This window comes from Bufo gargarizans, chromosome 2 (assembly GCF_014858855.1).
Source record: "Bufo gargarizans isolate SCDJY-AF-19 chromosome 2, ASM1485885v1, whole genome shotgun sequence".
NCBI lineage: Eukaryota > Metazoa > Chordata > Amphibia > Anura > Bufonidae > Bufo > Bufo gargarizans.
Genome location: NC_058081.1, coordinates 163549479 through 163561764, shown reverse-complemented (window position 1 = coordinate 163561764; position 12286 = coordinate 163549479). Strand labels below are relative to the sequence as shown.

At 42.5% G+C, this 12286-nt stretch overlaps 1 protein-coding gene across 14 annotated transcripts in view; it reads left to right on the top strand.

Moving 5' to 3' along the window:
• Nucleotides 1-12286, top strand: part of MYO5A (myosin VA) — a 160722-nt gene that overhangs the window by 110378 nt on the left and 38058 nt on the right. For all 14 annotated transcript variants that reach the window (XM_044279658.1, XM_044279660.1, XM_044279651.1 and 11 more), the window contains 9 exons: nt 1794-1949; nt 2819-2916; nt 6862-6948; nt 7510-7618; nt 8349-8560; nt 8654-8810; nt 9644-9883; nt 9978-10226; nt 11990-12083. In XM_044279658.1, coding sequence (XP_044135593.1) covers nt 1794-1949; nt 2819-2916; nt 6862-6948; nt 7510-7618; nt 8349-8560; nt 8654-8810; nt 9644-9883; nt 9978-10226; nt 11990-12083 — 1402 coding nt within the window. The remainder of the gene's footprint in view (nt 1-1793; nt 1950-2818; nt 2917-6861; nt 6949-7509; nt 7619-8348; nt 8561-8653; nt 8811-9643; nt 9884-9977; nt 10227-11989; nt 12084-12286) is intronic.

Genomic DNA, 12286 nt, shown 5'->3' with positions numbered 1-12286 from the left:
GGGTTTACCAAAGTAGAGAACCAGTTTGCAATTTTATGACTTCTGTTAAAATGTAATTCTGCTTTATTAATGATTTATGGGTTAAATCTACATAATAATATCAGGCAATATTTGACACCATTGTTTTTATGCAGCGGGCAAATCATTTACATTTATGTTCATGGCTGAAGTCAAAATTCTCATGCTTGCCCTTGAAGCTGAAAGTGGTTCTTTCTCCATTCCTTTCCAAAACATGTCTTGTAAACACTAGGTAAATGTCAGCTAAAACCAACAATTGTGGCGGGATCGGTCAACTAACTTGTGTGTATGGAGGTTACCAGACTACCCTGATAGCAGGTGTTGTGAAGAGAAGGAAGATGTGTATCGGATTTAGGCTACATGCACACGACCATATGTGTTTTGCGGTCCACAAATTATGGATCAGCAAAAAAACAAGCAAAAAAAAAAAAAACGGATGAGATCCCTTTTTTTTTTTTTTTTTTTTTTTTTTTGGGTGGATCCGTTGTAACAATGCCTAAAATTGACAAGAATAGGACATGTTCAATTATTATTTTTTTTGCAGGGCTATGGAACTGACATATTGATGCGAACAGCACACTGTGTGCTGTCCGCATTTTTTGCGGACCTATTGAAATGAATGGGTCTGCATCCTATCCGCAAAGAAAAACGGAACGGACACTGAAACAAAACATTTGTGTGCGTGTAGCCTTAATCATGCCCGATCCTTTATCCTTAGGGGAGATGAGCTGCTGTCTCACACTCCTGAAGGAAAAAAATATGCATATGTGGCCAGCTGTTTTGCATTTTGTACATTTTTAACTAGTATACTTTTTTTTTTTTTTTTTACCATTTTATTTCTGTAGAATAAGTGCAACTCCAGTACATAGCTGGCTATGCTGCTGCTTCTGACATAGATCTGACAGCACTGTTCCTGGCCGCTGTCTGTTTTCTCTGCTCCCCCCCCCCCCTCCCTTCTCTCTCACTGTCCCTGTGTTGGAGGTGCCAGAAGAGAGTAGCAGCAGGTTGTACATAGCATATTAGAGTATAAAGAGGGAGGAAAGCATCCAACTTTTCAGGTTGGGCAGATTACACAGGCTTTACATGCAATAGATAAGGCAGGAGAGCACACACCACAGTATTAGGGTGCATTCATACGACATTATCTGTTTTGTGGTCTGCAATTTGTGACTTCAATGGGTCAGCGGTCCTCATTTTGTGGCAAAGTATAGGACTTGTCTTATCCTTTGCGGAACAGACATACGGATGCAGACAGCGCACAGATGCTGGGTCTGCAAAAATGCAGACGCCACACAGACCGCATCCATATTTTGCAGATCTGCTGTTTGCAGAGAGGGCTCAAAACGGTAAATAGAAATAATTTCATTGTTTTAACACGGCCTAATTATTTTTCTATATTTTTTACAATTCTGTCGTGACAACCTATTTAAACTAGTTTTTGATAATACAAGAGTGGACAGTACTTCTAGAATTGCATTGCTATTATGCTTCTAATGATACATGCTCCTTATGAGAGCTGCAGGGGAAAAAAAGATGAAACCTGGCTCACCATTATAAAACAGATCCTAACTGGTCCACCAGGTTCCTGTGAAAGTGGAAGCCATGACCCAAGTGTGTACAGAACCTTCATCAATTTACTGATCTTTATTTCAACATAGAATTTTCCTTTTCTTACATTCACTTATTTTAGGTTCACTAATCATAAAGGGGCTTGGTTCTATGCAATTGACTTTTATCGCGTAGGCTGTAAGAACTATTTTATTTCTAATTTTTAGTTTAAGCTGCTGACAGAGCTGTTCCAAGATGATGAGCATGCCTTAAGCCCAACATCAGCTACTCCCACAGGACGTACGCTCCTATCCCGTAAAGGTCTACGCAAACCAAAGCCTGAACATGCAAGCAAGGAGCATAAGAAGACAGTCGGCCACCAGGTAAGCTGAGCAAGCGTTAGCTTGTCGCACCTTTTATGTGGAAATTTAATTCCAGATTTGTCAGATAGTCATCACCCCAAGTAAACAGGAATGTGCTGCGGACCCTAATGAAACAGTGTATGAACAAACCATCACTTTAAAGCTGAATGCACACAGCCGTGTTTCATGGCCGTGAGTGGTCCGTGGTAACACGGCCTGGATTCCTGCTGAGAGCAGGAGCGCACGGCGTCATTGGTTGCTATCACGCCGTGCACTTCATGCCGCCGCTGCACTAAAGTAATACACTCGTATGATCTATAAGAGTGTATTACTGTAGTGCAGCGGCAGCATGAAGCGTACGGCGTCATAGCAACCAATGACGCTCTCAGCAGGAATCCAGGCCGTGTTACCACGGACTGCTCACGGCGTGTGCATTCGGCTTAACAATCAAAATAGATGAGCACGATTGTTGCAGTCACCGCTGTCCAGGGGTGGACTGGGAACTTAAAAAAAAAAAAACGAAAAGTGGCCCCATGTTGTAGTGGCCCCATGTCATCACAAACTACGGTCCTAGTAGAACCAAATCCACAGGACGCTATCACATTCCTGAAGAAGGCCGACACCTTCTGCCAGTCAGGGGCATAAGTACCAGATGTTCTGAGAGCATCAGATTGCTATGTACCTGGCTGGCAGCCGTGAAAAGGGCTTTGGGCAGCCCCCTGGGAATCGTCCCACCGGGAAATATCCCTGTAGGGTCTATGGTCAGTCCGCCCTGCTGAAGGTCCTTTTAACCCTTTAGTTACCGTTTCAGTAGATGCCAGTCTGGAGAGCGATTTTTGCAGCAAGACGTATTAGTTCTATTGTTCAGGAGTCTGCTCTTTCCATTTCAGTTCAGGAACTCTCTGCATCTACTGATGGAGACACTGAATGCTACAACCCCTCACTACGTACGCTGCATTAAACCCAATGACTACAAGTATCCTTTCACGTAAGTAGCTACTTTGATAAATGGTACGTATTTTGGGGGATCGCGCAAGGTTCAAAACCAATAAAGTTGTACAATCGAGCCTTCCACCTTCCAGCAAGCACACACCAGTTAACTTTGTGCGCCACTTCTTCTTTAAACACCCTGTGAGACCTCAAGAAAGACGCATACATAGTGAAGCACTGTAGCAGCCAGTTGTACCTGCCTTTCCATGTTATACTCACAAGATAATATAGGCGCCTCAAAGATAAGCCGATCAGTAGTTCCTGTGAGGGTTTTCTTTCATCACACTCCCTGCAAACCATTCAATATTGCCCCCATAGTGAAGATCCGTAGTAAAAATTCATAAAAATGATTTATTATACTCACATTTAAACACAATAAAATGCGCAATTGTAAACTAGGCATCAAACCATGCTCCTGCCCGACCCGGGTTTCGCTCCAAATGGCTTCATCAGGGGCGTAACCTACAAACTTCCCACAATCCTTAAATCTCCAAACTTATTCCACCCGTTGCTCTCCATTATTGTCTAACGAACTCAAATCCATGTCCCACCCCACCTCAGTTCCAAAACACCAGGGATCTGCACATAAGAATTCTTTTTAGCACAAATCGTACAGTGACAACCAATTCATAACGCCAAACAGAAAATAGACCTCTAGTTCAATCTAATCCACTGTTCTCCCCAATGTAGTAGGTAACTGCAGCTAACCTGGTCCACTCAGTCTATAAGGCACGGATTTAAATCAAACTCCACGTTCAGACCGTGCGGTTGTATCGTACCCATCTCATATATCCATTTTACTTCAGTTCGATCAAGTTTTTTCACTGTGCCACCACCTCGCCAATTAGCCTGCCCACGTACCACCCCAGTGAAGATGAGACCTCTCAGTTTTTTACCGTGTGCGGTTTTAAAATGTAGCACGACACCGTGGGTTTCTACTCCCTTTTTAATATTTCTTATTGGTTCTAAACCTTACGCGGTCCCCTGATATACGTACTGATTTTTGTGAATAAGGACCCACTTCACTCTTGGGACTCGCTGCAATTTGGACCATCCAGGCAACGTATTGGAAACCATTTATTGACTGGTAACTTTGATACATGGTGGCTATAGACTTTGGTGTAGTTTCAGATCTCTAATCTGTTCATAAGAATATATAAGAAAATTACTAGCCCAATGTATTATGTAAAGACTTGTCGGCTCTCTTGATATGTCTTTTTTTTAGTAAATAAATGTATTCCCCATAATACACAATTCACTGCAAAAAATGCACCAAAATGATACGCAACTGACAATACTAGCTAATTCCTCAGGCCGATGTTATAAGCTGAGAACTTTGCCAATATCTTCCAGTCAGGAACATATCGGAGCCCCTCATGCACCACGTCACGGTGTCTCAGCACGCATGGGGTCCTACCACTAAACTGCCCGTGGTGTGTGAACAGGGTCTGAACAGTGCAATTACCTCACAGCCAGGCTCTCACAGGCCTCCATAGTAGTATCACCAATGCACTATGAGGTAGGATAAAGCTGTGAGCCGCACCCACAACAGACAATGTGACACAGAAGCCGCACCCACATCAGACCATGTGACACAGAAGCCGCACCCACAACAGACCATGTGACACAGAAGCCGCACCCACAACAGACCATGTGACACAGAAGCCGCACCCACAACAGACCATGTGACACAGAAGCCGCACCCACAACAGACCATGTGACACAGTAGCCGCACCCACAACAGACCATGTGACACAGAAGCAGCACCCACAACAGACCATGTGACACAGAAGCTACCAGGTGCAAAAGAACGTTACCAACAAAATAAAGTGGCACATTCCATACACATAAGGACAAAAACTCACTGAAAAAAGTGGCCTAAACAGGTGAAAATGCTCCAAACCCAGACACTGTAGCGTGTCTATACCCGGGGGAGCAATTCCTCCGCATTCGGTCCGCAGACAACGGCAATCCCCAGCAAAAAATGCGTACAATGGAGGATGCCGATGCAGACCGCATGCACCACAAGAACATCTTACACAAAATGATACATTGTGCAGATGAAAAAATATACATACACAATTCACTGCAAAAAATGCACCAAAATTCCCCATAATATAAGAATTGTAGGTCATCTTTTCTTAGAATTCTGTGCCTTTCCTCTATTATTCCTCCTAGAAATTGAGAATAAATAAAAAATTGGGTGTTACCACTTGAGTTTTTATTTTTATTTTTTTAAGTAAACATTTTGCCTTTTATTTGTGAAGCAATTTTATTGAAAATAAGTACATCTTAGGGTCCATTCACACGTCCGTTTTTTCTTTCCTGATCTGTTCCGTTTTTTGCGGAACAGATCTGGACCAGATCTGGACCCATTCATTTTCAATGGGTCCTGAAAAAAATCAGACAGAGCAATGTGTGCTGTCCGTTTCCGTTGTTCCGTTCCGCATGTCCAAAAAACATGTGTGGCGAAACCAACCTCGCCACTGGGTTTTGGAGAGGGCTGTTTAAAAGCCTCTTGCCTCAGGATTATGGCCCATAGTAACTTTAAAGGAGAAGACAGACCGGCCGCACAGCTTAAATCTGTCTGTAGAATTGTATTTTATGTTATTATGCGTTCGGTTAAATTGTATGTTATGTGAGGGTACCCAGATAGCTAATATTATTGTATTTGTGTATTCTGAGTGCCATTCACCTAATGATATGCAATCAGACTTGAGCTATCTGGGGATATGTTAAATGTCTGTGGTTGCTGGGAGGGTGTGACATTGTGTGTTTAAATGGTGATGTCTGTCCTGTTGTCTCCACATGTGTATTGGTGATCTCCCTTTGTTCTGAGAGATAATTGGATTGCCTTCGGTTGTCTCTGGGACAGAGAGGAGGAAACCATGATGCATTGTGGGGATGTGTTGTATCTGTTCTGTATTTGCAAAACTGTAATAAAAACCAGGCTGGGTGTGCCAGCACATGAGACCACTGCTGACCCTCAAGACGGAGCCTTGTCTCGTTATTGGGGGGATTCCCTGTATGCTGTTGGAGACTGATTGCCAGGAGTGTAAGCTGACTGTACGCTTTTCCTGTTCGTCTGCTGACAGCTATTCAGCTATGTTCCAGTTTGGAGTGCTATTTTGTATCCAGTTCGGGAGGTTGGTGTTCTGCAGTAGCTGTGCCTGTCTCTCAGAAAGGGGCATATCGCCTAAACGGATCTTAACCCCTTGTCTGCTGAAACAGTCCGTTACAACATGTCCTATTCTTTTCCGCAAAAATCGGATCCTGGTACAATACAAAGTCAATGGATCCGCAAAAAACGGAAGACATTCGTATGTCATCTGTTTTATGCGGATTCCGTTCCTGGAAATTAAATCCTGCAAACAGAAACTTTTTTTTTTCCAATTTTTTTTCAAAGAAATCCAAACAACTTTATTTGCTTATTGAAATTTATACATGTTTCCGTTTTTTGCGGATCCGCAAAAAACGGATGACATACAGAAACATTTTCAGGAACAACGGATCCGCAAAAAACGGACCAAAATTCGGGATATAGAAAAATACTGACGTGTGAATGTAGCCTAAAAGTGAGCACCCAGATGGTAGCAGTACAGATCATATGAGATTAGGTTCACAAGCCGACCACCAATTACAAGATCTAATGTGACTGAACATATTAAGTATTGTCGGTAAAGATAGAATCTAGTAGATAAGACCTGCTTTCACGGTCCTCTTTTTCCTGAATGTAGGGCAGATCTGCCGTCAGGTGACAGACTGTTACTTACTCTACTCTCTTCATTCAGATCGCATGCATGCTCGGACAAACCAAGTATGCATGTGTTGGGGGGATATATGTTGGCTGAACCAGTATTCAGCCAACTGCTGCCAGAAGTGTATGCCAACTTAATTCTTCAAGGGATTTGCACTTTGATTGTTCTGATTTTGTGTTTCTAAGGTTTGACTCAAAACGGGCCGTCCAGCAACTCAGGGCTTGTGGTGTGTTGGAAACTATAAGGATCAGTGCTGCAGGATTCCCATCCAGGTAAGTGGAAGCTATGTACATTTTTTTGGGGGGGTATTTTTTATTCATTATTGCATTGTACTCATTTTGAGCTAAAAAAAATTTTCTTCAATTGGTCTATGTTAAAAATTGTTAGCCCCTTTCTCTGTGAAGATTTGAGTTTCTCTAGTAGCAGACTCTGAATTTTGTTTCTGTTCCGTCAGGCAGCTCCGCTGACGGCTCCTGATCTCTGACCTTATAAGCATTATAGCTCAATTCTTAGCTTACTGATAAGAATGTGGCTGAAATAAGTGTTTATGACCTCTTAGTAATTTAGAGATAATGGTTATTAGAGGCACAAAGTGAAATTAGTATTCATACAGCTAGACAGTTAACCCTTTGTGACAGAACGACTATTTTTTTTTAATGAAGACCAATTAAAAAATAATTATTTTTTTTGCCCAAAATGAGTAAAATCATAAAAAAAATTCCTTGAAGGTGTACATAGCCTTTAATGGTCTGTATTTAAGGATTTTGGTGAATGAACAGACATGAGTGCCATAAGCTCATAGAATTTACGGGGCTTCTCCTCCCTTGAACTAGGTGGACATATCAAGAGTTCTTCAGTCGATACCGGGTTTTAATGAAACAAAAAGATGTTCTCAGTGATCGTAGACAAACCTGCAAAAATGTGTTGGAGAAGCTCATTGTGGTATGTTAAATCTAATGCGCTTGTCTAATTTAACCTAGTATGAATACAGTCAAGTAACCAATACTAAAGTTAAAAATGAACAGCATGAACTTTTAAAGTATAACTGTCATTCTTATTTTTTATTTTTTTTTGTAATGTGTAGGGGGCAATGATACTGACCATTTTTGTAATATACTTTAATTACTGAAATCGTACATTTCTATTAGAAAAGTAGCTGTAAAGTGGCCCATTTTGAGCCTTAGCAATGCTTCTCTGTCTTCTGTTTACATAACAGTCAGTGTTGAGCAAGTCTCCACATTTATGTAAACAGAAGACAGAGGAGCTTTGCTAAGGCTCAAAATGGGCCACTTTACAGCTACTTTTCTAATAGAAATGTACGATTTTAGTAATTAAAGTATATTACAAAAATGGTCAGTATCACTGCCCCTACACATTACATAAAAAAAAAAAAAAGAATGACAGTTACACTTTAAAGTAGCAGAGCTGCAGTACCAAGCGCAGCCACAACAAAAAGTAGGCGCTGTGCAGTATGGAAATAATGAAGCAGGAGAACCACGGGGTCTTCCAACAGCAGGGGTAGCTGGAGTCAGACTCCCACTGATCTAATGCTGATGGCCTATCCTAAGGAAAAGCATCAATTTTTTTAATCTTGATTTATTTTTTTCTAAATATTTTAATATTGTCTAGATAACAATATTAAGATAATATCATCTTATTTTACTGAAAACAGGACCAAGACAAATATCAATTTGGTAAAACAAAAATCTTCTTCCGTGCCGGGCAAGTAGCTTATTTGGAGAAAATAAGAGCTGACAAGCTGAGAGTGGCCTGCATTCGAATCCAGAAGACAATTCGTGGCTGGCTTTTAAGGAAGAAGTACTTGCGTATGAAGAGGGCCGCTATCTGCATTCAGAGATATGTTAGAGGGTACCAGGCAAGATGGTACGTGTATACTGGGAGTCTTTTTGGTATTGAGAACATACACTTTATTTCATGAGAGTTTGTATGCTTTAACCATATGAATTGTTCATACAGCTACGCCCAGTTCCTGCGCAGGACGAGAGCAGCAGTCATCATACAGAAGTTTCAGAGAATGTATGTGGCTCAGCAGAAGTATCGGCGTATCCAGTCTGTTACACTCTCACTTCAGACGATTCTTCGGGGTTATGCAGCCAGAAAGAGGTATCAGCAGGTAAGAGAGGAAATCCGTGCACAGAGCTTGGTACAATTTAGTAAACTTTAGTAAACTTTTACGTTTATTGGTCAGTGTACGTTGCCTACCTAATAAATGCTGCACGCTCAGCTTTCATGAGAGTCTAATGGATCCCCATGGATATGTGGAGAGAAGATAATTAGACCTGGTATTGGTACAACTTGGGTTAGATTTAATGCGTCATCCGAAAGTTCTTCTTACTGATGGCCTATGCTAAAGATAGGTCATCAGTATCTGATCGGGGGGGGGGGGTGTCTAACACCTCTGACCCCTCTAATCAGCTCTTTGAGAGGGCAGCGGTGCTCACAGTAGCACCACGGCCTTCTCCAGCTTTTCCTACGCCATGTGACGTCACTGTACATCGGTCATGTGGCCTAGGTGTAGCTCAGCCCCATTAAAGTGAATGGGGCTGAGCTGTGATACCAAGCACAGGCCCGCTATACAATGTATGGCGTGGTGCTTTGTAAGCAGAGAGAAGGCCAGTGAGCTGAGAGCGGGTCCTTGGTGTTAGGCCCCCACAAATCAGATACTGTTGACCGATGCAGAGAACAGGTCATCAGTTTAAAAAAAAAAAAACTCTCGGAAAACCTCTTTAATGGACAGTTGCAATACTTTCTGTATACTGGAGGGATATGTTATCCTGATGTGGTGCGGCCTTGACTGATTTATAGAAACCAGTAGGGCAGAAGAGTGTGTCCTAGAATTGATTATAGACCTATAACGTTGTGTTTGCTGCTGTACTTTGGTCTAGTTATGGTGTCTGTATTGTGATGTGTAATGAATCGGTAATCGCTTTCTCCACCGCCCTTCAGATGCGAAGGATCCACAAAGCTACCATCATTCAGAAGCACGTCCGTGGCTGGCTGGCTCGTAAGTTATACAAAAGAAACATGAGAGCCATTGTTTACCTGCAGTCCTGCTACCGCAGGATGATGGCCAAGAGGGAGCTGAAGAAGTTGAAAATTGAAGCCCGCTCTGTTGAACACTACAAGAAACTCAACTACGGCATGGAAAATAAGATTATGCAGCTGCAGCGTAGGATTGATGAACAGGTAACCTAACAGTATATAGCAGTCGCTGTGTTCTGTGTATTGCAGCCTCTCCGTTTTTGTTAGGATGTTCATTATTTCTCTTGTGTGTTTTCAGACTAAGGACCACAAGTCCTTGCTTGAGAGGTTGACGCATCTAGAAATAACCTACAATACAGAGAAGGATAAGTTACGAAGTGATGTTGACCGCCTGAGGCCATTTGAAGAGGAGGCAAAAAATGCCATAAACCAAGTGCTTAGCCTCCAGGAGGAGTTAGCCAGGCTAAGGAAGGAACTGCTTCAAACACAGAATGAAAAGAAGAAGATTGAGGAGAATGCTAAGCAATATAAGACTGAAACTGAGCAGGTAGAGTCTGGAGAACCAATTATTTTTTTTATTGATTTTACTCACAAATCTCGCGCTGAACATGCAGTTGAATCTGCCAGAATCATGTTATGAATCAGGAGTAGCTGAGCAGACTGAAATACCGTTTTGTAGGAAAAGATTCTGTAAAATAGAAGTGCTCGTTAATACAGTAGGACCGGGGAGTGATAAGTGTAGTGCTGCTCGTACTGGTATTATTCATTCTTCCCTGGTCGTCTCCAGGCGCCATGCTGTGCTGTGTCCTGACTGCGTCCACCATCAGAACGTAGTACGCATAAGTGCGAACTGTGACCTGACACTGTGAAGACATCAGGTCATTCTGGATCAACAATCTGGATCTCCCGAGTGGTGGCGCCATCCAGATCAGGAGAGAGAAGGCTAGTTTCACACCTCTTGTCTACTGAAATGCGGGCGGATCCCACCAAGACCCCATTATACTTAATAGGATCGTCGAGCATTCTATTTGTATCTGGCAGTGCCGGATCCTGAGAATTCTGTCAGGCTGTTCTCTGCCAGAAGCTAACCTAAGTTGTATTCATTTTTTTTATCTGATCTGGGGTCTGATGAAGATTGGGGGGTCTGGTTTGAGGTCTGATGAAGATTGGCGGGGTCTGGGCTGGGGTCTGATAAAGATTGTGGGGGGGTCTGGTCTGAGGTCTGATGAAGATTGGGGGGTCTGGTCTGAGGTCTGATGAAGATTGGGGGGTCTGGTCTGAGGTCTGATAAAGATTGGGGGTCTGGTCTGAGGCGTGGTTAAGATTGGGGGTCTGTTAAAGACTGGGGTCTGATCTGAGGTCTGATGAAAAACATTATTTTTCTCCTCTAAGACCTAGGTGTGTCTATAGAGCAAAAACTACAGTATATAACAATCTTGTCAGCGTCCTCCTGCCTTACATCATGATGCTGTATACAGCATAGTATCCTATAGTGATAATGCTTAAAGGGAACCTATCAGCATAAGAAAAGATTGACTTGGTGTTTAGACGCCACTAAGTATATCATACAAATCAGTTTTCAAATGATTCACGACTACCACTCGGGCTTAAACATCTGTTTGGAGTATGATCTGATATGTTACATTATGGACATAACAACCAGATTATCTTAAAAAAAAAAAAACTGTATACAACATCCATTTTTGTTGTGTGTGGTCCTTGCCTGTAATAGATGTTGATATCCTAAACTGCATATCTGCTGTTGGTGACAGGATTAATGCAGTGTTTTATTCTGTGCTTGCATATCTGTGACAGCGTGTGATGTAATCTACAGCTCTGGTTTAGGCCTCTTGCACATGAACGTGTCCGCCCCGTTGCCATATTGGATCCGCAATACACGGGTGCCATTCCGTGGGCATTCCGCATCACGGGTGCGGACCCATTCACTTCAATACAGAGTGCTTCCGTGGGGTTTCATCCCGTACTTCCGTTCCGCAAGAAGATAGAACATGTCCTATATTTTTGCTGAACGGCCGGATCGCGGAGAAGAAGGTTGGGAAACACCCATACCAAAATATGAATTACTTGGATGGAAAGCACAGTTACTTAATGGGTTCTTGCTCTTGGTAGATTTGGCCAGGCTCTGACCCCATGGGAGTATCAGTTCCCGATTCCCACAGTCCAGCTGTTCTTCATGCTCGGCTGTTGTATTTCACCTGCATTGGCGATATCTAACATTAGTTAGTAACGTGCCTATGATACCGAGGAGAGTTTCGTAGAGCCTAACAAGGTTTTTGCTTTAACTTGCAGCTGCTGTCTGAACTCAAAGAGCAGAATTCATTGTTGAAAGCAGAGAAGGAAGAGCTGAATCTCTTAATCCAGGAACAAGCCAAACGAATGACAGGTAAGTACTTATAGAATTCTACATTCATAACCTTTCTATCTCTGCTAAGAGATGGGGGGAGATTTAACATCTCCCTTGGGTCTGAAAAGTGACGTTAAAAAGTTGCAAACTATGTATCTGCGACTTTCTAAGGCCCCTTTCACACGAGCGTGACGGATTAAGTCCGGATGCGTTCAGGGTGCGTCCAGTGAAACTCGCACCAT